General features: G+C 37.0%; 1 protein-coding gene across 1 annotated transcript; it reads right to left on the reverse strand.

Annotated features, from left to right (window-relative positions):
* Positions 1–1,124: 1,124 nt before the first annotated feature.
* On the reverse strand, positions 1,125–23,581 carry vapal (VAMP (vesicle-associated membrane protein)-associated protein A, like). The gene is made up of 6 exons (XM_038290865.1): positions 23,332–23,581; positions 8,022–8,174; positions 6,447–6,550; positions 5,015–5,092; positions 3,264–3,431; positions 1,125–2,039 (listed from the first exon to the last, which is right to left on the reverse strand). The coding sequence occupies exons 1-6, from the start codon at positions 23,387–23,389 to the stop codon at positions 1,875–1,877; spliced, it is 726 nt and encodes a 241-aa protein (XP_038146793.1). The 5' UTR covers positions 23,390–23,581; the 3' UTR covers positions 1,125–1,874.
* Positions 23,582–23,935: the final 354 nt, after the last annotated feature.

Raw genomic sequence — 23,935 nt, forward strand, 5'->3', positions numbered from 1 at the left:
GCTAGCTCAGAAAGAGAGCTCAGGAGCAAGTGACCTGCCAGCGCTTCTGGTCTGGAAGGCTACATCTGGCCCAGGCTAGCTGGGGGCTTACTGCAGAGGATCCAAGCAGAACAGCAGATCAGATTAGTCAGCTGGGTGGAGAGGGGTCTAAAGGCAGGGTAGAGTGGCTGTGGTGTACCAGCCCACCAAGGTGACAGAGCAGCAAGAGACGGAGACGGTCGAAGGCTAGGCTCTAGAGGCTAGCTGCTGGAGATGGATGGAGGACGGCTGAGGTTCAGAGGATCCTGTGGGCAAAGTGAGCATCAGAGCGGGCTTCAACTGGTCCGTGTCTCTGCTGCAAGTAAACAGCTTTTTAAAAGCCATGTTGCTGCAGCCTGACCATTAGATGTTGCTAAAAATTACACATTGTAGCAATAAGCCCAGAGATTATGGAAATTAGCTAGTTTTTGAAAGAAATGTATGTTATGTGTTTTGTATTATGAAACTTCAAATGAAGAAAAGATTGATTTATTGGATTTGTCTGAAAAAAAACAAAAACAAAAAAAAACAGATTAGGGTTAAATGCCTTGGCCAAACAACTGGCTTCAGACATCGAGCCAGTGGATCAAACCGGTATGGCTTACGACCAATGGCCTCCTCCACAGAACCCCAGAAGCAACCAGTCTTCAGTAAACAAGACATACCACCATTTTGGAGAAGAAATTTAAAAAGTCGTACATAAAGGTTATCAAGGTTATGCTGTCGTAGAAGTGACGTTTAATGCTAAAAACCTAAAGCTTTTTTTTATCCGATAAATAAAGAGCAGTATATCAAGCTATGCTAATTAGCTAGCTAATATTATCCCTCAGTGGAGGATTAAATCAAACACTATTCTGTGCAAAAAGCTAATACTGTTAATACTTCAGTAAATTAGTAAAGTATTTAAATGCTTTTTGCTCGCTCCCATTCGTTTGCTTTGGTCTTATACAGATGTTTTCAATTAGCGTTTTTTTAAATGGTAAAACGTATCTTTGACTATTCTTTTACTGTTCGAGTTGTATGAGTTTTGTAAAACCAAGGTTATGATGGTCTGTAGACCTGATATCCCCCCCCCACAGTGACACAGGAAATGATGGCTATGAAAACACATTTTTTTAGATTTTATTTTGTCAATGATTAATACCATGGGAGATAAATTTATCTCATTTCAGTCAATACTTGCCTCAGTAGGAATAAATGTGTTGAATAATAATAATAATAGTTCTGAACTGGAAGGAGAACGACAGGACAAATGCACAGAACGAGGCACTCGTTTCCCCAGCCGGATCTGAACATTCCAACAGAAACAAGTAGAAATTACAAACAAATTTACTCCGGAGGCAATCCAGCAATGAGTCGGTTTTAATAAAGGTTCTGTCCGTGTTTTTATCTGAAAGGATTTAAAATAACATTTACAAGATGCCTAGCAATTCAATCAATTCCTATTAAATGCACAAAGGAAAGAAAGGAACAAGAACTGTTCTGTTTCTTCCCAGCGGTTCGGTGTTTTTCTGTGATCCCGTTTGTCTGATCATAAACATCTTTCCATTGTCCCACCAAATTACCTGTAAACCCATTAAACAAAATGTGAAAACAAGAAAAAGAGAAATAGCTTTTATGTTGTTTTTTTTGTAAGGGTTCTTCAGTGAACTCTCTGGGTTTAATAAGTGTGCGACATTGTAAAAAGGCGACACCTTTGGATGATGCTGTACAGATGTGTTCACTGTATGCCACACAACCAATGATATGGCAAAGTCAACAGAAAGACTTCTTGCTCTTTCAGACCTTTATTCTTCTTTTTTTTTTTTTTTTTGGAGCCGGAGCAGAGGGATATGGCCGGCACACACGATACCAGTCTACAAGATGAACTTTCCGAAGAAAAATCCGATGAAGATGGCAGCTATGACGACAAGGAGGGAGGGCAGGAAGGCGGCGCTGGTTTCTCGGCCGACGACGCTGGTTGAGTTTGACGTCATGTGGTCTGAGCGGGGAGGCATCTTTCTCATCCTTACTGTATCCTCCTGGAAAAACAAGAAAGCAAAAACACAACACAGGCATCAATGGTAACACCTTTCATGTCCAGTTTTCCAAACAGTAAAAACACAAAACTCAACCCACCACCATTGCAGCGACCATGCAAACAACGGTTTAACACTACTTGTAAAGTGACACAGTCAACATTCCCACTTTTTCATTGTAAAAAATTGTAAAAATAATATCTCCAACTTTTCTATCCTCAGTTTTCAAAGAATAACTACGAAAAATGTTGTGCTTTTATTTCAGATATTTATGCAGAGGTCCGTTTTTAAACCAACACACCATAACTTAAAAGTATTGGCTTTAATTAAAGAATCCTAAAGGATTTTATTCAGGTTAGTGCTTTGGTGGTTTAAATTTAGATGCAAATGAAGGCAGGAGCCTTTCTTCTTTATAAGTCTGAGCATATAAAGATAATGGTGTCCCATGTACCACACAGCCAACATGTACTACTTGCTATAAAAAATAAATAAATGTTGCAGCAGGCTTTTTGCTGACCTGTTTTTCCGCATCATTTCCAGTTTAGGAGGTGACTCCAGTTCCTGGAAATGTAACTGCTGCTCTATTATCTGTCTCATAATAACCATCTACTCTGTGATCAAAGGTAAATCCAGTGCCTTGGAAATTTGCTTAAATATTACTGCTTACTAATGCTTTGGAAGGTTTAAGCTGCAAGATGCAACAATAAAAAGGTCAGGAAAGGCCTCCACACACCTGCTTGAAATAGTGCAAGGAGCGTACAAATTCTATAGGCTTTAATGTTGCGGTTAATCAGAACTTATGACAGGATCTGCATCTATGCAGCCATTATAAATGTTTTTCTTTTCTAAAGACTTTTCAGTTGAGCTGCACATTGTTTCTGTAACATTAAATAGAGTTAAAGCTCTGAAATAATTTATTCTTATCCCAGTTTAATATTAAACCTGGAATGTTAAATAGTATGTTTGGAACTTTTTAGACTGTCGTAGTTTTTAGCATCACCTGATTATGGACTATGTAATTCTCTTCTAAAGGATCATCACACGCCCAGTAACTAACCATGGCATGTAGCTCTATTATTTTGCGTTTCGACTGTGTACTAAAAAGAAATGGTGTGCAACTTTGTCTCTCTTGAAATGTAGAGTTGCCTTTAAAATGGGTCTGGGAAACAAGAAAAACAAGAGCTCCCAAAATCCCATTTTAATCAAAGTCTTCTCAGAGATTCTAACCTTCAGCTGCCTGTTCTCATCGTTGAGCTTGTTTATCTCCGCCTGCAGCCTCTTGCACTTGTCCTGCAGTTTCTTCATCTCTGTGTCGTCTGCTGCAGCAGCAGGAACCGTTGGCTCAGTCTTCATAGAGTTTATCACCGGGGCTGCTCTTGTCACTTCCACGTCATTCTGGCCAAGAGACATAGAAGGAAAAGCATGACTGAGGTGAAATCCAGCATGGCCAGACTCGAGCCATTAGATGCAGCGGATATGCCAAAGAAAGGCAGCCTTGTCCGAGTTTCTCAGCACCAGATCAAAGAGACCACAAAGTCACGCTTGATGTGGCTTTGTTTGTGAGACAGCCAAGATGACAACATGGGCAAATAAAGGCCTGCTTTATGGGAGTACAGGAATACAAATATCACACTGTTGATGAAGGTTGGCCTTAAAAACAGACGACAAAGAATGACGTTATTACAACTCGAAACTTTTCTGCTTTTTATCCTCAATAAAGTTGAACTTTGTTTATGGGAAATGATGTACAAGTCAGATTGTCAACAGTCAACCTGGAAAAAAATATTTTTACCCCTTTTTTGTTTTTGTTGCCTTTAAAACACACACTGCAGTGTATCCTATTAGATTTAATATGACAGACCAATACCTCAGACAAATTGGATGGAGTTGGTCTGAGCATGTTTTTATTCATTCCACTTATTCCGACTCAAATTTAGGTCTGGACTTTATGAATATGGCTGCATTTAGGCCAGGAGTCTGAAACTTTCAGTGCCAAAAGAGCCATCGGTTCCCTGTTCAGAGCCACAAATGTGAAAATAAATACTTATTTTTGTTAAATGTCTAACAGGTTGGAGGGATGATTTTGTTATTGGTGGAAAGCGGTATAAAAAAAATATTTTCAAGCCAAAGAAAGGAAAAATAGATGTGAATAAATATTACAGGAGCTTTTAGTGTCATTCTGCTGAGAAACAATCCAGAACACCTTGAACTTCTCCACTACCTTCACCCTGACATGTCTGCTGTGTTTCCTTGTCTCCACGATGCTGTTACTGTTCTCCTTCAAATCTCAGGGGCTGAATTTACTGGGATAAAACTCCCACACAGAATAAATCTGAATTCTGAAGGGACTGGGTTGCATTGAATTGTATTTAGCAACATTAGAATAAGGAGGGCCATATTTACACATCACACATTTTATTTCTGCTTTGAAAAAAATGGGCATGTTTTGTTTTTCAGCGTTTCAAAAATATGCAACACTAGCATTTATATTTCATTCATTGCAAAGTATGAAAAAACATTTTTGGGGTGTTAAAACTTGCAAATCACTTAAATGGATGTAAACAAGCCCAACTACCTGCCATCGTTTCATTGTTAATTTCTCTCTTTTTTTTTTTTCTCTCCTTTGTTCAAATGAATAATCAGTTTATCGGCACAGACAACTTGTTGTTTCCGGCTGTTGTTGTTTCTGATCATCTCTGCCAAGATATTAAAGGGTTAGATTGCAGTGTGTGACATATGGTATAGCAAAGTGAATAATTTTTGTTTTGATAATCTTCTTGCCAAAAAAAAATTTTACCATCCAAAACTAGAGGGCCAGAGCAGCAAATTATAAACATTTTCTTAAGGGTTTTGCACTTTTTTTCTACAATAATATGCTCTATTAGAAAAGCAAACAGCCCAAAAGAACTTGAAGAACAAAAACCGAGTCAAAGAAGGTTATAAAATGTCTTTCTTCATGCAGGTATGGCTCCTCTTACCACTTCGTTCTCAGAAGGCATCTCAAAGACACATCTCAGCTTGGAATCCATGAGATCGTCGGGTTTTGCGTCTTTCCACTAACAGATAAAAAATGCACATGTCATTAATTAAGTCAAATTGCATCCAGATGAATTTTCTCCACAAACAAAACCATAAGCACAAGGAAACATACATCCAAGTCAGCATATCTTTTTCTCTGCATAGTATATTCAAGTCTAAAAGGCTGATAAAAACTCAAAATAAAATAGATGAATCCTGAACAGTAGTAGCATTGTCCCAACTTTCAGTTTATTCTGTTCACAGTTATTGCATCATTTTATGAATGAATTTTACAGTGAAATTCAGCAGTTAGGAAAACATCTGAAACAAAAAATGAAACAATGAAGCAGAGGTTTCAGCGTTTGCTGTCCCCTGCTGGACAAATGGGGTCTTCCATTTGTTTTGCAGGTTTCATAAAGAAAAGGTAACTAGAAAATGTCAGAATGGGCCAAAGAAATAACATACAGAATCCTAATATTTCTGATAAAAACAACATAAATACATGCCAACTTTACCTTATGGGCTCTGTTTTTCCACAGTTTTAATCATAAGATGCACAAACTGCTTGTTTTGCAGGCAACTGTGTTCCAAAAGTTGTGATTTAACCCTTTGGTGTGAACAATTTCCAACTGGCTATTTAGAGACTCCCAATAATGCATTACTCATACTGCACATAGTAATAATATACCATCATATATTATCTTTAGCTAAAACAGTCATAGGTCACACTAAATGATAGGTTTTCGACTTGTTTTTGCTGCTTGAGGGCCTGAGAGGAAATCCAACCTCCCTTTGCAGTCCTTATTTCTTCCTCCTTCTACAAAGTCTTGTACCACACCAACATACAAGAATTGTACCTAAAGGGCATTTCAATGCAAAGTGGAATATCTGTTACAGTGAGTTTAATTTCCAATTTAAAGCATTGTAGAATATATTTACATATACAGTAAAGTACTTTTAGTGCAGTTAAAAATGTTTGCAGTCAATATTTAGGTCCTTTGATCTTGTTTTGGCAAATCAAATGCATATGCTGCTGGGATTGTCCTGGCTTTGTAACTAATGGGATTTTGATTGTGCTAAAAACATAAAATAAATAATATTAGCCTAAATAAAGGGGGAGAAATCTTTTTTTAGGGAAATGTATTAATTTAATAGAAAATGACTAAATTATAAGAAATGTTAAACTGCTTACAGTAAAAGATGAGTTTTACAAACAGTGAATAGATTAACCAAAGTCATGCAAATAAGCAGCTTCCTCATCATTAGCATGCTATCAGATATGCCTGCATCAATAGTCCAGATTGTGGTTAAACACCCATCTTTCAGTTTGCCACATACAAGAAACATTGTATTAAAAAAATAAATAAATAAATAAAACAACCAAATACTTACCAGGGAGTCATTGTCAGAATTGTTCGATGGAGTGAAAATCGTCTGCACCATAAATTTGTGTTTACTTTTCTCGTTGGGGTCATAGTCAAAGGGTTGTAGCATAACTGGGAACAAAAAGGAAGGAGATTTTAAAAGCAGAATTTTGTGTTAAATGCTTCAACCTAAGACTTAGGAAATCCAAAGCATTATAAGACCAGGAGTTATCACTTTTACTTATATGTCATGCAAGAAAAACACAATAAGTAAATGAATGAGTGGCCTTGTTTGAGTTGGTTTAGCTTTAAGCATCTACATACTGCGGTGTAGTATTTCGTTGGCACACAGTGCCACTGTAGCTCATTTACATACAGACTGCAGGTGCTGGTCTTGTACTCCATCGTATTGAACTGCTAACTTTACAGGAGCCGGTCCACCTGTTGCACAACAACTTGCTCTCATGTGGGTGAGGAGAGCCTGGTGTTGGCTGCTTCTCAAGCGGCAGAACATTTCTAAGTTCAGTGCAACCACCTTTATTATGGTTATGTTTATCAAATATAAAAAACAGTTCAACAAAAGGGCATTGCAACAATGTCCAAACCAGTTGGCTACCCGTATTTACTAATTCTTAATAATACCCATGTTCCCTGATCATTGGGCAAATGGATAACCAAGTAATTACAGCCATCTGTACAACCCTCAAGGGTTGGTTATACTCCTGCAGCAATACTGATTTATGCCCAGTATTGAAGCGTGGTCTGCGCTATACGCTGTGGGTCTAGACAGGGAGGAAGTGGGGACGACTTTGTCCGACAACGGAGGGACATGATGGCGAAAAATAGCAGGGATCCAGGTTGAAAAAGGGTCCCAGCATTCTCGCACACCTCGCTTTGCTAGCTGGTCCAACTTTCCGCAATTGTGGTCATAAAAACAAAACAAGCCGGCCTCTTGTCTGCGGCAGTCTGCGCTCACCTACAATTCGGGAGAGGTGCAGTAGAGTGTCTGGGGAGGGGGCGGGGACATCTATTTGTTCACTGTGACACCTAGGCAAACGACCTAGTTTCGAAGTATAAATCAGCCTTAAGTTTGCTAAGAAAGGTGATGTTTTATAATGAGCTTGGTTCTCCTCAAAGTTTCCACCTCTGAAAACAAGGTGGTTTCTTTCCACTTTACTACATGCTTGCTCACAATATATTGCTGCAAAGTCAATAATACTATGGGCTTTTCATGAATAACTAATCGCATAAAACATCTGATAAAATATTAAGGTCTGCATTGAGTAGGAATAAGCTAGACTGTTTTGGATTTAATCTGAATCAAGTGTCGATCTACTTAACTCAATATGAATAGAAAATAAATTCCTTTTAATGTCTTAGTATGGGGTAATTCAAAACACTGGAGTTATTAAAAAAATGCATACCCAGTTTAAATTAGGTCCATATTTCTTTTAAAACAAGAAAATGAGGAATAGTTTCAGTACTAGTTTAAGTAGATCAGGACTGATTGGCAAGGCTCTGTTCTAGATCATTACCTTCCTTTATCCAAAACTATCATTTTAAATCAACCAAAATCAAGCTTCAACTTATCTAAAAGCCTTACCAGAGATGTTGACAGCTGCTCCTGGATCAATGACACCACTGTTTGGCCGTACGCAGTACCTGCGAGGTGCTGTCGTCTTCACTTTGAAACATACTCTTCTGTCAGAAGGATTCTTCAGTTTGAGGTTGGCGGTGACTACATCTGTGAAAGGACCTGAAAGACACAAAAACAAAAAAAGAATCCTTACTAGTTTTATATCCCAGGCAAAAAACAAATCTCAGATCTGCAGGCGAATGAAATTGCAAAATATGCATAGTTTCCTATAAAAATCAGCTGAAGAGATAACATTCTCTACTTAGAGGGGAGTACATTTGCACAAACGCAACCCAACTGTAAGAACAAAGGGCCTGCAGTGTTCGGCTGCCAAGGTTCAAAAGGGACTTTAAAAAGATTAGCGGGGAAAAACAGAGAAAAGCAACTCAATTAGACTGAGACAATTAAAAGGCTTATTGAATAGCAGGAGGGTTAACTTGAAGCTTGACTGCAGCATCTAGCATTAGGGTATTAAAAAAAAGAGAAAGCAAGCAAATAAATCATCTTCTTTCCTCTCTTAAATTTTTTCATTTTGCAATAGAAGCATCTTAAACTGATGGTGCAAAATAAAAACTCTTCATTTTTAAATCAATTTCTACATTTTGTTCAGTGTATTCAAACCTCTTGGAAACCTTTTTTGTTACCATTTTTTCACATGATAAATAATCTATTATTTTGGTTTAACTAATGTCAAAACAATAATATTTCAGTTCTTGTTTAAAAAAAACCTGCATCATTGATCTCTTGTATGTGGTACCCTGTGTAGGTCCTTAGAATAAAATCCATGCCATGCATGTATGTATAAGTTATAGGTGATTATTCAGAACACAGCAACAACTTCTTCCTGCATATGTCTCTCCTGTAAATTAGACCCAACAAACCACCTGAATCAATTAGAACCCCCTTACAGATAATTTCATATAGACGTCCCATGACGATATTGGAAATGGGAATCGTTCCCCTGTCGGGTCTTTTATCAGGGGATCAGTGGTCATGCAACAGATCTCCATCTTGTGACAGCACTGGCTTCAAATTAGGTCCTTAACCAGGGTCAGCACAAGCAACTTTGATCATCAATGTCATGTCAAAAACACAAGTGGCTGCCAAGTCAGAGGTTCCACAAACTCAATCTGGGCCAATTAGCTTGGGAGCCTGTACAGTAAGCATGTCTCATGACAGCTATCTGACGGCATGCTAACTGTCAGGAATTGCTTTTGAATATACATGGCCAAACATCTTCAAAATGTACAAAATGTGCACTTGCATAGTCTCATCCAACCCTTTGACCTAAGGCCCTAATGATATGGCCTAAACTTTTATCTGTATACATTTCTTTGTATCGGTTAATGCAATATTATTTTAATATCGATATAATGAATACAAAAGCCTCAAAAATACCATCAGGAAAACGTCCCAACAGGTGCCTGTACAAATTAATTTCAATTAGTTTGCCACATCTATGAAATTGAATCTGAGTCTACCCATGAGCACAGCCTACTGCTGCAGCCACAGGCTTGTGTCTGTGCCGACCGCCATTGCTCATCTAGCCTACCACTGTAATCATTGGCCTGTGTCGGAACGTCTACCCTGACCCACCAATCACCACATAGATCTGGACTATATAGTGGATTTTATAATGAACTGATTGTTTGGACAGACAATCAATATTTTTTGCTCCTTGTGACTGTGACCAGACATTCAAAGTCATAAAAGTGCGTAAACACTATAAAGTGCTCTATATAGGGTTTAGGGAGGATGACTGGATGAAGCCACATACTGCAACTTATATTGAAATACCGGAAATCCATTAAAAAGTCATATCACTGTTTGTGAATAAAATCATATTGAGATATACATTGAGATGTCCAGCCCTTCTTTGACCTCTAAACAAAATCTTGTTTAGATTTTTGCTACCTGAATTATCCCTATATTGAATATAGTATTGCTTAACCTTTGATAACAAAGCAGAATTATTTATGACTATTGTTGTCGATCTGTTTCAGTAAACGGACATGTTCTTGCAGATAATAATGGTTTGCTGCACTGTTGTACAGCCTATCAATGTGACAAAGTATATGGAAGGCTTAAAAGTTTGATCAGTGTGATTTTTGTGAATAAAATTGTGAAATCATGCGTTTCATTGAAACAGTTAACGCCCTTTTATAGACTCGATGATATTTGATGAAGTTTGATACCCCTTATCCAGGGTATTTAACATTACAGTCAGTGTGAGCAGCAACCAGCTGCAGATGGACTGCTGTGTGTTCTGGAATAGGCTTTAGCTAGCAATGCATACGGGCATACATTATACGCCCCTTTACTAAAAATGTTAGTAATTGTACACCCTGTTTTTGGGATGTACAGCTTTGGTACGCCCTAATATTCCCCCGGAAATTTCTCTCAAATGTAAACAATTTTCCAATCGGGTATTATGCCCCTTCTAGTCTCTTGGGCTCTCGCTCTAAACTCAAATCTAAAAAAATCGCGGGAGTCACATCTTATTGGTCATATTCCGCAGTGATGGGCCCCATTCATTGGTGGAATATCTTATGCCCCTACAGAAAACTTCATTCGCAGGAACAAGCAGGCTGTGCTGTTTACAAGCAGGTAACCTTGAAACATTTAAAAGTTTACAAAAACTAATTTAATGCCTGATAACTATAGGATTATTTTGGAGATTTTTTTTGTTCTCTGGGACAATACCGTCTGTGGAAACAGGGAAAAAACAACAGCTAATGTAAATGACAATTGGGGAGGGGGACGCGATCGGTACAAAATCTGAAGCAAATGTCTAACAGATGCCGCAATATTTTTTCATGGTTCTTTGAGATAATTGGAGTCTTATTTCCAAAAGATCAATAAGTGGATGTTGTTTGTGGATAAACGCTGGCTTATTTTGCCCTTTGGACATTTAAAATAGTCAGTTTCTTGAACTGAACAGAACTATTTTGGGGAAAACTTTTATTATAACACTAACTTTTACATGCTGTTGTATCGCTAAAGCAATACATCTTCAAAAAAACAAACAAAAACAAAAAACTATACATTGAGTAGTTTTCCTAATAGTGTTAACTTAGTTCTTTTTTGAGCCTAAAAAGAATTTGCACATCAGAATCAGCAGACATAGACATCATTGTGCATCATACAGGGTTCTCAGCAGGATTTTTTAACCCATTCCCTATTATCCTCTTTGCTTATTAAGCCCACTACATATTCTTTGATCCTCTCTCCATTGTCAAGGCACTGTTCATATTTCCTGTTAATATCCAAACTATCAGAGTGATACAGAGACACGCTGCACTGAACCACCTGCAACCACGGTAAAGCAGTTACACACTGCAATCGTCAGTTTTATAGATTATCGGCCTCTTTTGTCAAGCACAATGACTACAATAACGGCTATTTCTCTAGCTCTATCTCCCCAATCAAACCAAAAGGTAATGCTACAAGGTATTGAGTTTAGCTTTTGTAACTACCCAATTACTTTTTTCCACCAAGGTTTGCACACACATTTTCCTATAATGTGATTTCCTTATAATGTTGTCTCCTATATTTAAATTGTACCTAATGAAAATTACAGACCTCTATCATCTTTCTAAGTGGGTAAACTTGGACATTCAGTGGCTGACTAAATACAATTTGCCCCAAAATAAACCATAGACAAATATAAATGACATAAAAAACTTTGCTAAACAAAATTGATAAGGCTACAAACAAATTCAGATTATTGTTAAAGGATTTTACAGCCCCAGCTGAAGCTTCAGTAATGTAAGCCTCACTGACTCCACCCAGCTAAACCTAAAGTAACATTCATGACTGATTGTTTCTAAAACTGGTGCAGCACAAAAAGCATTCCTTTAAACCTGAAATACCTCATCCTGAGGACAGCTTTTAACCTGCACAGCCTGTCCTTCTGAGCTGCCTGTACATTTTTAATATGTAGTGGTAGAAAAGGAAGTCAAAAAGAGTATGAGGGTTTTTTCTCATCACTTGTATTAACTCTGTAAACCTGCTGTGGTCTTAACCTATTTAACAAGTTGAAAATGTAGTCATAGCAATCTCTTGCCAGTAAAAGAACCCAATCTCAAACAGTCTCCACCAGGTTTTGACAAAACAAGCAGGGGAGGCATTTAACTCGGAAAAATACTGATATCATAAATTTGTTTCAGCTGACAAGTAATTCAACCTTAACTGATGGAGCGAGGAGCTCCACTTTACTCATTACGACAATACTAGACATGGAAAACTACAAAAAAGGGCAAAATATTGGTCTGAATTAAGAAAAACAAACAAAAACAAAGGATGTGTTTCATGAACCTTGAAGGAGAGAGATTGTCATCTCAAGGAATAAAGCCAAAAAAAAACCTGTTTCCACTCCAGGAACCTTTTCTGTTTTCTGGATCCCTTTTAAAACATTGTTTATCTGGGCACAAACAGATTAACTAGGTAGAACTGTACTCCAAGCATATGATGCTTTTAGCTTTTAGGGAACCTTGTGCAGGAATAGAGTATATTATATATATATATATATATATATATATATATATATATATATATATATATACACACATACACACACGCTTGCTTTTTTTAGGGCAATTGATACAATTGTTAAAAGATGTAATTGTGATAGTTTTCAATTAGCCCTCACTTTAGAAAACACAACTCTCTCTTTACCAGTGAACAATGACCTTACCACACCCCAAGAACTTAGGCAACTTAGCCAGTGAGTTTGTAAACCTGTGGACATGAAGTGAAGAGTCCCTTCAACTGGCCGCATAAACATATCCTATGTTTATGTTTACAACATTCCACTGGAATAAATTGAACACTAGGGATGTCCCAATACAACTTTTTAATTTCCGATGCAATACCAGATATTGAATGCCAATATTATATAAGCACCAATCATACTAATTTTGAAGTGTGGAATGGAAAAAGGTTTGGTCAATTGATATTACACAAACAGAACAACAGTCAACAACTGACCCCTTGTTTATTAACCTATGGGTTTTATTAACTTCAGACAGAAGCGGAGTGTTTTTAATCAGCAATATCTGAGATTTTAGGTGCAGGCTGATATAATCCTACATTATTATTATTGTTCCGGATAAAGCGGGAGACGACGAGTACGAGTACGAGTACGAGAGTATTATTTTTGCCTGATATTGGCCAAATATCTGACATCAATATCAGATAGGGACATCCCTATCGAACACAGACGGAAATATTGTGCCGTTTTTAGCCATCTGTGGAGAAAGTAGTAGTAGAAGATTAACCCAGTTTTATACCATTTAGAGCAAAGGTCTTCAACAGGGGTCCGCGACCCCTAGGGGGTCCATGGAGGTACTGCATGGGGGTCGCGAGAAACGTTTGGTTGATTAGACTCTTTCTTTTATATATTCCCCCCTGCAATTTTTCCACTAAATGTCTTTAAATACACAATAACTAATAATTCAACACACTGTAGTAAACAGATAAATGGAGGCAGAAGATGTCTCTCAGTCATCACTGCACACATTCAGTGACACTCACATGCTCTTTCAAGCTGGGCACCGTTTAATGTACAACACCTGTCCCATCAACCAGGAATCAGAATCAGAAATACTTTAATAGTCCCAGGGAGGAATTACTTTCGTTACATGACTCCATCTGTAATACAGCGACTATACGACCAGTTTGATATAACACAATTTAATAAAAAAATAAATAATTAGGGTGTCCCTGTTCCATCTCGCCTTTACTTTGGGGGTCCTTGGCCAGGAAAACGTTGAAGACCCCTGATTTAGAGTCTAAAGTAGAAGAAAAAAAAACAAACTCCAATGAACATTATAAACATATTTTTAAGTTTCAGGAAACAAAGCCCTTGTTGATGTCTCAACCTAAAGTTAACTTTGTCTAATACTGTTAAGGTGCACTAAAAATAACAAATCTAAAAAGTAAACACAAACAACACATTATTAAGGTTCCTTTGTTTACTACATGGAAGCTAGTTACAGGATGATGCAGGAGCATTGAACAGCATAATACCACACACAGGATGTCAATTCTTCTGCTTTAACATAAAGGCCATTCCTCTTATTTCTCTACAATCTAATATCGTCTCAAAGTTTATTTTCGTACAAGCTTTATAAAAAAAAAAAACACAACCATTACACATATTTGCAACTAACAATGACCACCAGAATCTAACATTATGTTCCACAAAAAAAAAAAAAAAAAAAAAGACTGATTAGGACATCTAATCTGGTCAGGTCATCTCAAACCTTGTGAGACAGATTTTTCTTCCCCTACACTTCAGTGTTTTCACGGATGTCAGTGAAAGACTCACAGTAGAAGCCTGCCTGTAGTTTCTGATTCCTAAGACTCACTGATACACCTTGCTTTTAAGACCAGTCAAGTTTGTAAACGCATTTGTTTTGAGTTTTCACAGTTTAGAAATATGCAAATATAAAAAAAAAGATAGCCCAGATATTAACTGCAAAGACCCTGATGTATTTTGCTGAGAGGAAAAGAGATTCCTAGAAAGATTGAGGTACCTTGATTACTAAAATTACTTTAAGCAAATTATTTCCCTCGAGGCTTTATTTAACTATTCAGCACACACTGTTCAATAAACAGCTGGGTGGTCATTTGTGTAGCACTGTTAATGATAGCCTAAGCTGCTGACAGCTGGATGCCAAGAGCAGTTTTCAGTTATGGAACGAGACAGCAAGGAGCAAAAAAAAAAAAAAAAAAAATGTAAGAACAAAGAAAGCAATAAGAGCATCAAATTTTTTACTAATAAGAATTAATAAGCTTGCAGTGTAAAACTATTAGCATTCCATAATAGCAAGGCCTCAACTCTGCAACACCTGGAAATGTCCACTGCAGTAAAGAGTTTGGTACTGTTCTTTGAATTAGTTTGCACTGTTTAATTAATTGGAGTAAAACAAACAAAACAAAAAAACGGAATGGTGTTTAAAAGAATAACAGACTTTAAATTAGACAATTATGAAACACAGAACACACACAAAAAAAAAACAAACGTTTCAAATACATGTGAAGCTCAATTAAAACAGAGAGCCAAAATAAGAGCTTAGATCAAAAGCTGCTCAGGAGTCAAGATGGTTGAACAAGACCTCTTGTATCCTCTGCTACAAACATTAATATCTAATAGGGATTCACAATTTATGTATGAAAAAGTTGTATTAATTTAATAAACGGGGAAAAAAAATCTGTTAACTTGCATATCTATTGTTCATAACGCCATAACCAACTAAAATATTTAAAGAATATTTTGATAAGGGTTCATATTACACAAATAATCATCTCAATAACCACTAGAATACAGAATTACCAGAACAACTGTTAGCTGCAGCCACAGACAGGACTAAAGGCTGATTCACATGGCAAGATTTTAAAATTGTAGGTCAATTTTTAAAACTCAGGAGACACAAAACACTACGATAAAAACTGTCTTTTTTTTTTTATCCTACAGTGTGATGAATCCAGCTGAGCATCACAAGAGCCCATTTCACTTAGAACATTTAGATGTGAGGCGGGAAACACAGTCAAACCTCTGGAGATGCATACATTCATGTAAATCATTACAAACCTTTTTTAGCACCGTGTGGAAAATAAAACTACATTATTTCACTGGGATGAAATAAATTAAAATCTGATGGGGTAGAATAAAAAGGGCGAACAACATAAGTATTATTCTGTTTGAATAATTTATAAATTCTATATCTTAATGAGAAAATGTATTTAAATGTGCAAGGATAATGGCGATTTATGAGGTAAAACTCAAAGGCAGCCTACATTCAATTAAAGATAAAGGTTGATCCTTTGGATGTTTTGATCCTTTTGAAAAATGTTCCCAAACCCCAGCAATGCTGGCTTAAAATGTGCAACTGCTGTTCATCTGCTGTTTATGATTCAGAACAAAGCTCAACACAGTCAGTAACTGCTCAGAGAACAAGAGAAAGGCCTAAAAATCAGCTGGTTAATAAAATAAACTGTGACATTGGAAGAAGTTCATTTGAGCTCTGAGGTGTTTTTCCTAAAAATAAATTTATTGTGTGCTCTTGAACCAGAAAATTTTTATACCCTATTTAAATATATAAATATTTAAATTGATTTTAAATATCAAACAATTGTTTCAAAAGATGATTATTTTAATTGATGTATTGTATGCATGCCAGCTTGGGTTTAGATTTGCATTTGCAGGGGAAAGAAAGGGCCCTTCGGTGTTTGCCTTGTTTACTGTGTGTCATCTGTAAGCGCAGTACGCATGTGAGCGTCAGCAATGTCGTTAAGAGAATATTCAACTGAAGCTAGAAAAATAAAGAATAAAAGTACTGAACGAAAATAAATGGCTGTGTATTTACATCGTAATCACAGGTCGGGTCGCCCTCCCTTAGTCAGAGGTCGGGTCTTGGTTCTTAGCTCCATGGGTGTGGGTGGATAATGGTTTGAAAAATCGGATCTGTGCAGTACTACGTTACACCGCGCAGTAGTACTGCGTTACACCGCGCAGTAGGTTATAGGACAAGACACTCCAACACCTTGGATCTCCATTATTTGTGATGGCGTGATCCAGACATTGCTCATAGCAGACCTGATCCCTCTCAACACACCAAACACGGCAGGATTACTTCTCAGACAATCTTAAATGTTAAGGAAATTCACATTAAATAGAAATATAAACAAAATTGAGCACAGAAGTCTAGTTGAATGTTTACTGCGTAAAAAAAAAAAAAAAGAAATTACACATTTATTTCAGAATTTATTGTGCTTTGGTTTCTTGATTTTAAACTGAAAAAAACAAACGCCTGCGTAAGAACAAAAATTGACATAAATATGAATAAGTTGTGGCTCCTTGAGCTACATGTAAGATTTGGCTTCCTTAAAATTTCTATAGGATCTATTGAAATACATGCCATAGTCCAATAATGAGTGCTGATTTTTGCACACAAAAAAAACTTTCCTAGGCTTGTTCTTTACACTGATAGCAACATCTAGATTAAAACAACAGTCACAAAAAGCCACATCGAAGAAAAAGGTGGTAGAACTATTACGTGTGTTTTATTTTTTTTAGAAAGTTTCTCCCTTAAAAATTCTACCAGACCTTATTAATCATAATGCAGCAGTCCAATACAGAGCTGTAGATATTTAACACTGATTAAGGAGCATATGTTTATCTGATTGTGTACCAAAAAGAAACAAAAAGCAGTAACCAATTGTTATACAACAGGCATAAACATCAGATACAGCCCCACAGACGGCATCCACTGCCTAACTCGGAGATGCCAACTCTTCCTCTAACACTAAGCTCCATCTCTTCCATCTTGCCTACATGTAAGCCGAGTTAGGGTCCCCCAGGCCTGTCCTATTCTAAAAATATCAACCAAGGAAAGGAGGGCTGCCCTCTTTGCTTTGCTGGAGGAATCCCAAGAGAGCCTCAAAAACAGTCCTGGTCTCACGTAGACACGGACTAATTTAGCTCAAGGCTCTCTGACAGCAGAAGAAGACATGCCCTGCTTCTAATCTTGCACCTTGTCATCATTTATACTAGTCATGTTAGAAAAAGAAAAATGGATGAGAATTGTTTCTTTTTCAATTTACAAATGATTCCAGTAATTAATTTAGTGCAGGTTCGTAGTCGGGTTACACTATGCGAGAGGGGGCATTTATTCGCAAAACAAAGATCCACTCAAGCCTCAACAAGATTGGATTTGCAAAAAGGGGGAGGGTGAACTGATGCAGCAGAAATGGAGCCTATAGGTTCTGCTCCTTCTGGGAGGAAATATTGTATTTTGAGATTGCATTTCTTACTTATGTCAATCCACATGAAAAGCTTTCAAGGGCCTCTCTTCTATTTCTTACTCCCATTTACTTTAATTATTACAGGAGAGCTGTTTGTTTGTGCAGATTGGCACAGTAAAAAAAAAAAAAGCATCCAAATTTCAATGTCATACCAATGCAATTTAAGCATTCATCCATTTGAGTTAGAAGGGACCGGAAAGGTTAATCTTATGAGGCAAAATGTGAACCCTGTGACTGATCATTTATCAGAACAAGTTAAATTACAGCTGAATTTCTTACACAGGGTGAAAAGTAGAACTCAGTTATGAGATTATGCAGTGTCTCTGTCAGCTGGCTAATTTCCATAAGGCTCACTTGAAGCACAAATGTTCATTTAACCTTCTGCTGCCTTCTGAGAGCCTCGCAGAGCCAAAACAACCTGTCTGAGCTGGGGCCTTGGCACTCAAATAGACCCAAACTAAGGACATGTAGACTCTACAGCTGCAAAAGACTACTTTGTTTCCTTTCCAATTAGTCTTTAAAAATCTAAACAAAGTCTAAAATAAAATAATAGGGACATTTCAATGAAGGCAGGGTAAGGAGATGTCAGTTTATCAAAACATCACGAGAAGCCAATCTCACAAACCAACTGTCCATCTGCAACCAGCTTGACTTTGTTTGGCAGTATTAGCATAGCAGAAGTCTCTGGCTCTTTCTAATCGGTTATTTGGCAGCATTTCGGGTCATCAGAAGAAAAACAAACTGCAATTGGAGAGAAATATGTGAACCCCAGAGGACAGTTTGGTAAACTTTTAAGCAAGTACTGAAAGCAAAAAAATATAATCTCAACATTAATGTTAACTTTGTGGACATGAGGACAAAATTAGCTTTCAAATTAAATATTGATGCTAAACTTAAGAGCTATTCTACTAGTTGTTCTTTCTTTGTTATGAATCGAGACTGCACTAGTCGTGAACAATCATAGGCTAAAATATTATCTGGAACCTAAATGTGTCCTAAATGGTGCAATATGGTTACAGCGCCGCTTGTGACTGCAGTAGTTAAACACAATTAATAAAATCCATCTGCATGGACATATTTAAAGTTTTACTTAAAATAAATTCTTATCTATTTGGATCATTTAAATAAAAAACAAAAGGATTTCATTTTAGCCGTTTTATTGATCAATGGATATCATGGGGTTCTATGGGGGCATTCTCCATTTCTTGTTTCATATCTCATCCATTAAGCTGGACAGGTGAGCTTTCAAACACTTGTTGCTGAGATAACTGCACAAAGCTAGAGCTTAATCTTAGCTCTAATGTCATCTTATTAATAATCTACTGTTGGTCATTATTTTATCTGTGATGTCACGGAAACATAAGCGGGTGTGTCGGCAGCTCAGCTGATAGTCTGCTGAGTGTCAAACAATAAAAACTGGGCAATTTGTCCTACTTCAAAATATTTTCTTTTCTCCATTAATAATATAAACAAACTAGAAAATAACTCGTAAAGCGCAGGCCTCTGCCAAACAGCAAATTTTCCCCCATATTGTGACTTACACCTTGAGCTAAGACTTGAATTTAATCTGGGTCAATACCAAATTTTAATTAATTGTTCCTTGGTATGAGGGACATCTTTGCTAACAATTTCTTTTAAAACCCTTGCATAAGTTTATAAATAAGGCAGAGCGTGTGTCTGCAGCCTCTGGTGTTTGTTCTGCTCTCACCTTCTTCATTCACTCTGCTTTCTTGTTTAATCAGCTGATTGAGACTTTGAGCGAGGCATGGCTCACTTTTTATGTGTATTTTGTCTTCAGTATAATAATTCTGGACTTTTTGAGTCCAGAATTATTATTATGGGGGGGGGGGGGGGGGGGGGGGGGGGGGGGGAGACTGCCTGTTCCTCCAGATACTGTTAAGGAATCTTTTTTAAATTCCTGGGCTTACCTTGGGCTAAGGTGCACCATTGGTATAAATCTAACTAAAATCTGTTTATAACTTTTTAAGTTATCTTGTACCGAGACGGACAGAAAAACAAACAGATGCACCAACTCGACTGAAAACATAACCTGCGTGGTGGAGGAAAAAAAAAATAGATTTTCGCTTTGCTTAAAATGCAGTCAAAATGGTCTATTTTATAAGTCTAATTAACCATAAACAGCACATCAACTCATTCTATGGACTAAATGTATCATTAAATTGCCAGTTTCTTGCTCTAGGTGGTCAGAATTTTCAGAACCAAGATAATTATAACCTGTGATATTAAAGGATAAAACATCTAGAAGGGCATAGGTAAAATAGTCCCTCAGTCTGTGCGAGTGACCTGCACAATCATAGGGAAGACCCTAACTAGACATATGTCCAGAAGAAAGTCAATAACACCCTCTACATGGAAGGTAAGCCACACAAGGTCATGGCTAAAGAACCTGTGGTTTTAAATAGAGCTGCATCCACGCGTATTCCTATACCCCTTTCCCACTGGCCGAAAAACCCATTTAAACCCTGGAACAATCAGCTTTTAGTAGAAAGGGCTCACTGCTCCTTGTCTAACCAGTTGGCAACTGAGAAATGTTAAAATCCCCTCGGCCTCCAATCGATATGCTGTGGAAAAACCACACCCAAGTTCACCCGCTAATTTACGTGATACCATTAAGTGCAACATGCAGACGTCAACACACAGCGCCAGTTGTGTCTGATCAAACAAGACCAAACAATCCTGTTTAAATTCTATAAACATGGTGCAGCGCTGGGAAGAGGAACTCGGACAGATACAAGAGCAATGGCGATTGTTAGCGGGTTGACCCATGTTGGAAAAACCAGAGTTTACCTTCAGTAGGAAACAGACTATAGATGGTTGAGTGAAAGGAAAAAATGTGGTAGGACAATGTGAAGTAGCAGCAGGGATGAAGGCATAAAAATTGTCAAGAAAAGCCAATTCAAGAATTTAGAGAAGTCTCACAAGGTATGAACTGAGGCTGAAGTTGGTGCACAGCAAATTCCTACATATGCAGATGGAAATATTGTTACAATTTTTAAATCCTTTCTTCGGTTACATATTTTGCAGATTAAAATTCATTTAAAATTTGCAATAGGTTATTTGTCTATATTCTGAATGTTTTTTACCAACAAGTATCTTTCATCATTAATAGATAAATTAATTACTAAAACCACTGATTGAATACTGCCCTAGATCAAATACATCTTTTGTTGTTATTGTTTAATATCTTTCCCTATGTTGAATCTTAAGGAATTAAATGGTGAATTCAGATTGGTGAAGATGGTGGAAAAACAGCTCCTTACTCAAGTATTTAGAAATTAAAAGGGAAATAACTCGAAGGAGAGAAGCTGTAAAATAATTATCCCCTTAGTTGTTCTCACACTTGAAAAATGGTTGGAGGCAATTATTTGTGCCTGTGAAATCTGACCCGTGCATTTTTCTTTCAAGGGCCAGAAAAACAAAAGCTTGACAGATTCAAGAGTTTAAGGCAACGGCCCAGTCATTAAAAATAAAACAGCTTCTCTTTGGTTGAAACGCCTGCAGCACAGAGAGATTAGTAACTGGGACAAATACCAGAGAAGCAGAAATAAATTCTGGGTCAGAATGTTTTAAAGGGATAAATAGATTAGATCTAACTAGTGCTGCTTTACATCACTATGAACCTTATGTTCTGGCAAAGGTAGGAAATCAACATACTAATTGGTTAGATATATGAAGGTGTTTTAAATGAGGACTACATGGTTAGAAGTTCCCCCAATGAATCACAGTTGTTTCCACTAAGCTGATAGAGATGCAGGTAAGCACATATTAATACCTAAAAGGTGAAGTCGGTATCTGTTTAATATAAGAACTAAATTTACTCAGAAATAGTTTAAAATCTATTCAACTCACAATCATGCAACACATCTTTTCTAAAAACAGTTTATAATATGTGAAACTTTTAATATTTTTACCAAAAAAATGAGAAAGATGCCCTCCCTTTCATTAGAATAACTAATTTAAGATACGACTAAAAAATTCAACTACTGAGACAAGCTGAATTGGGCAATTTTACACTGATTGCAGATCCATTAAAACCACAGTTTAATACCATTTCTGAACATGTTGGGGAAGAAAATGCATGAAAATAATTCAGGGCAGGTTTAGCTTTATCTGAGCAGTTATTAAAATGACTTAGAATATATTTTTTATTCTAAACCCATTATAATCACAGATCAAGCCATTTGTATGCATTTTTATGTATTATGCAAGTCCCACTTGCATAATACACAAACTGTGTTTTAAAGACTATTTGATAAACAGAAAATATCCTAATCAAATATTGAACTAAATACAATAATTTAAATCTAAATCCAAAATGAATTAGTTGCAATGCATAACCCATCAAAAAAAGCATTGCACCTTGCCTTTGGTATAAAATAAACAGAAACAGATGCATTAACTAAGAGGCTTCATGGATCCAACACTGACTAATAAATATTATCAGTAGTTTAAAGTAAGATGACAAGAATTAAACCCAGAATAGCATTTCATTTATAAAAAATACATAAATATTCTTAATATTTCTTTAGGATATAATGATCCAATCAAGCTTTAAACTATGTAGATAATGTATCTTATAATCAGAAACCTGTATAACGTAGTTCAAAGTAAGAAAAAAAAAGTGAAAATAGCCCTTTACTCTAATGCCAACTCTGATGCTAACTTAAGAGTAGCCTAGCCGGCTAGGCTATAGTTAGCCAACAGTTAGCTGACACATCAGAGGATCTTATCACAGTTTTTGAAAAAGAAATCAGAGGCGACATGGTTAATAGATCATTTTTAAACAAATGAAAGGGTTTCTAATAGCAACATATCTCTTAATTTTTCTACATTGTGTTATTAAAGCCAGCATTTGTATGAGAAATGGTCTAATATTAGCCCAACTGAAATAAAACGGTATAATGTTGCATTCATTTAAGGTTTTTAATTAAGCTGTCTAGCAACTTTATTATCTTAACCTAAAGTTGTTCGTGCCTTTAGTGGGACGCTTTAAACGCCGCGTTTTGCTATAATGTTTACGTTTTATCTATCCTATTATTGAAGACCAGTAAACATTTAAGGCTAACATTAGTGATACCTGCATTATAACATATTACATTAAACTACATGGAAATACAGACTGAAATACACTCGTTTTTGACTCAGTTTCCAAACTCTAATTTAATACACGCAATAATTCGTAGAGATATGTACTGGTTTGTTTTCAGCGAGGTGGTACTCTGCGGCAGCCCGCCTCGGTGTGCGCTACGCCGGCTAGCAACGTCACTACAGTCCGAGGCTCTAGCGGCCTGTCCTTTTCCATGGCTAACTTAAAATGGCGGTGAACGTTCGTTAGCCTAATAGGCAGCCCCAGAAAAAAAAGATGACTCCAATGTGTAAAAAAAAAAAAAAAAGTCACACCAACCGATGGGACACTTTACATGTCAGTGCATTTTAATGATCCTACCTTTAAATCTGAGGTCGCAGGGAGGGTCGAGGATTAGGACCTGGTCCAGCTTGGACATTTTAGCTGAATTGGGGGGATGTACTTAGTTGTCGGTGTCGTGGAATGACAAGTGGAGAAATCCTGGATACTCTGCCACGGAGTGAGTCAAACGTTGGCGGAGTTTTAGCGGCGGAGCGGAGCAACATGTGGGTAGAAGTACTTGAAGGAAGCTCAGCCCTGCGCCGCGTCCTCGTGGCTCTCTAACTGATGAGATTACGCTACATTAAACTCGTTATACGGTCAAATTAGAAGAACATTCGATAAAAAAAAATAAAAACGTATCAAATATCCCGATGTGACCCTCATAAGATTAGATGTGCCTTATTTGTAGTGTGTCTGGTTTACGTTGCGTATCTGTTTAACTTGCCCATGGAAAAAAACAGGACTCGATCCTGGAAAAATAAATAGGCCAATTAAGACCTATAACATAAAGACTAATTCGTTATCATGAGGACCTCATATAGGATTAAATTCCATGGGGTTATATTTTATAACTATATATTTCATTATAATATCCCACAATGACATATCCTGTCATGTTAGCTGATATCATAATAAATTCCTG

This window comes from Cyprinodon tularosa, unplaced genomic scaffold (assembly GCF_016077235.1).
Source record: "Cyprinodon tularosa strain WSP-4 unplaced genomic scaffold, ASM1607723v1 ctg29, whole genome shotgun sequence".
NCBI classification, from domain to species: Eukaryota; Metazoa; Chordata; class Actinopteri; order Cyprinodontiformes; family Cyprinodontidae; genus Cyprinodon; species Cyprinodon tularosa.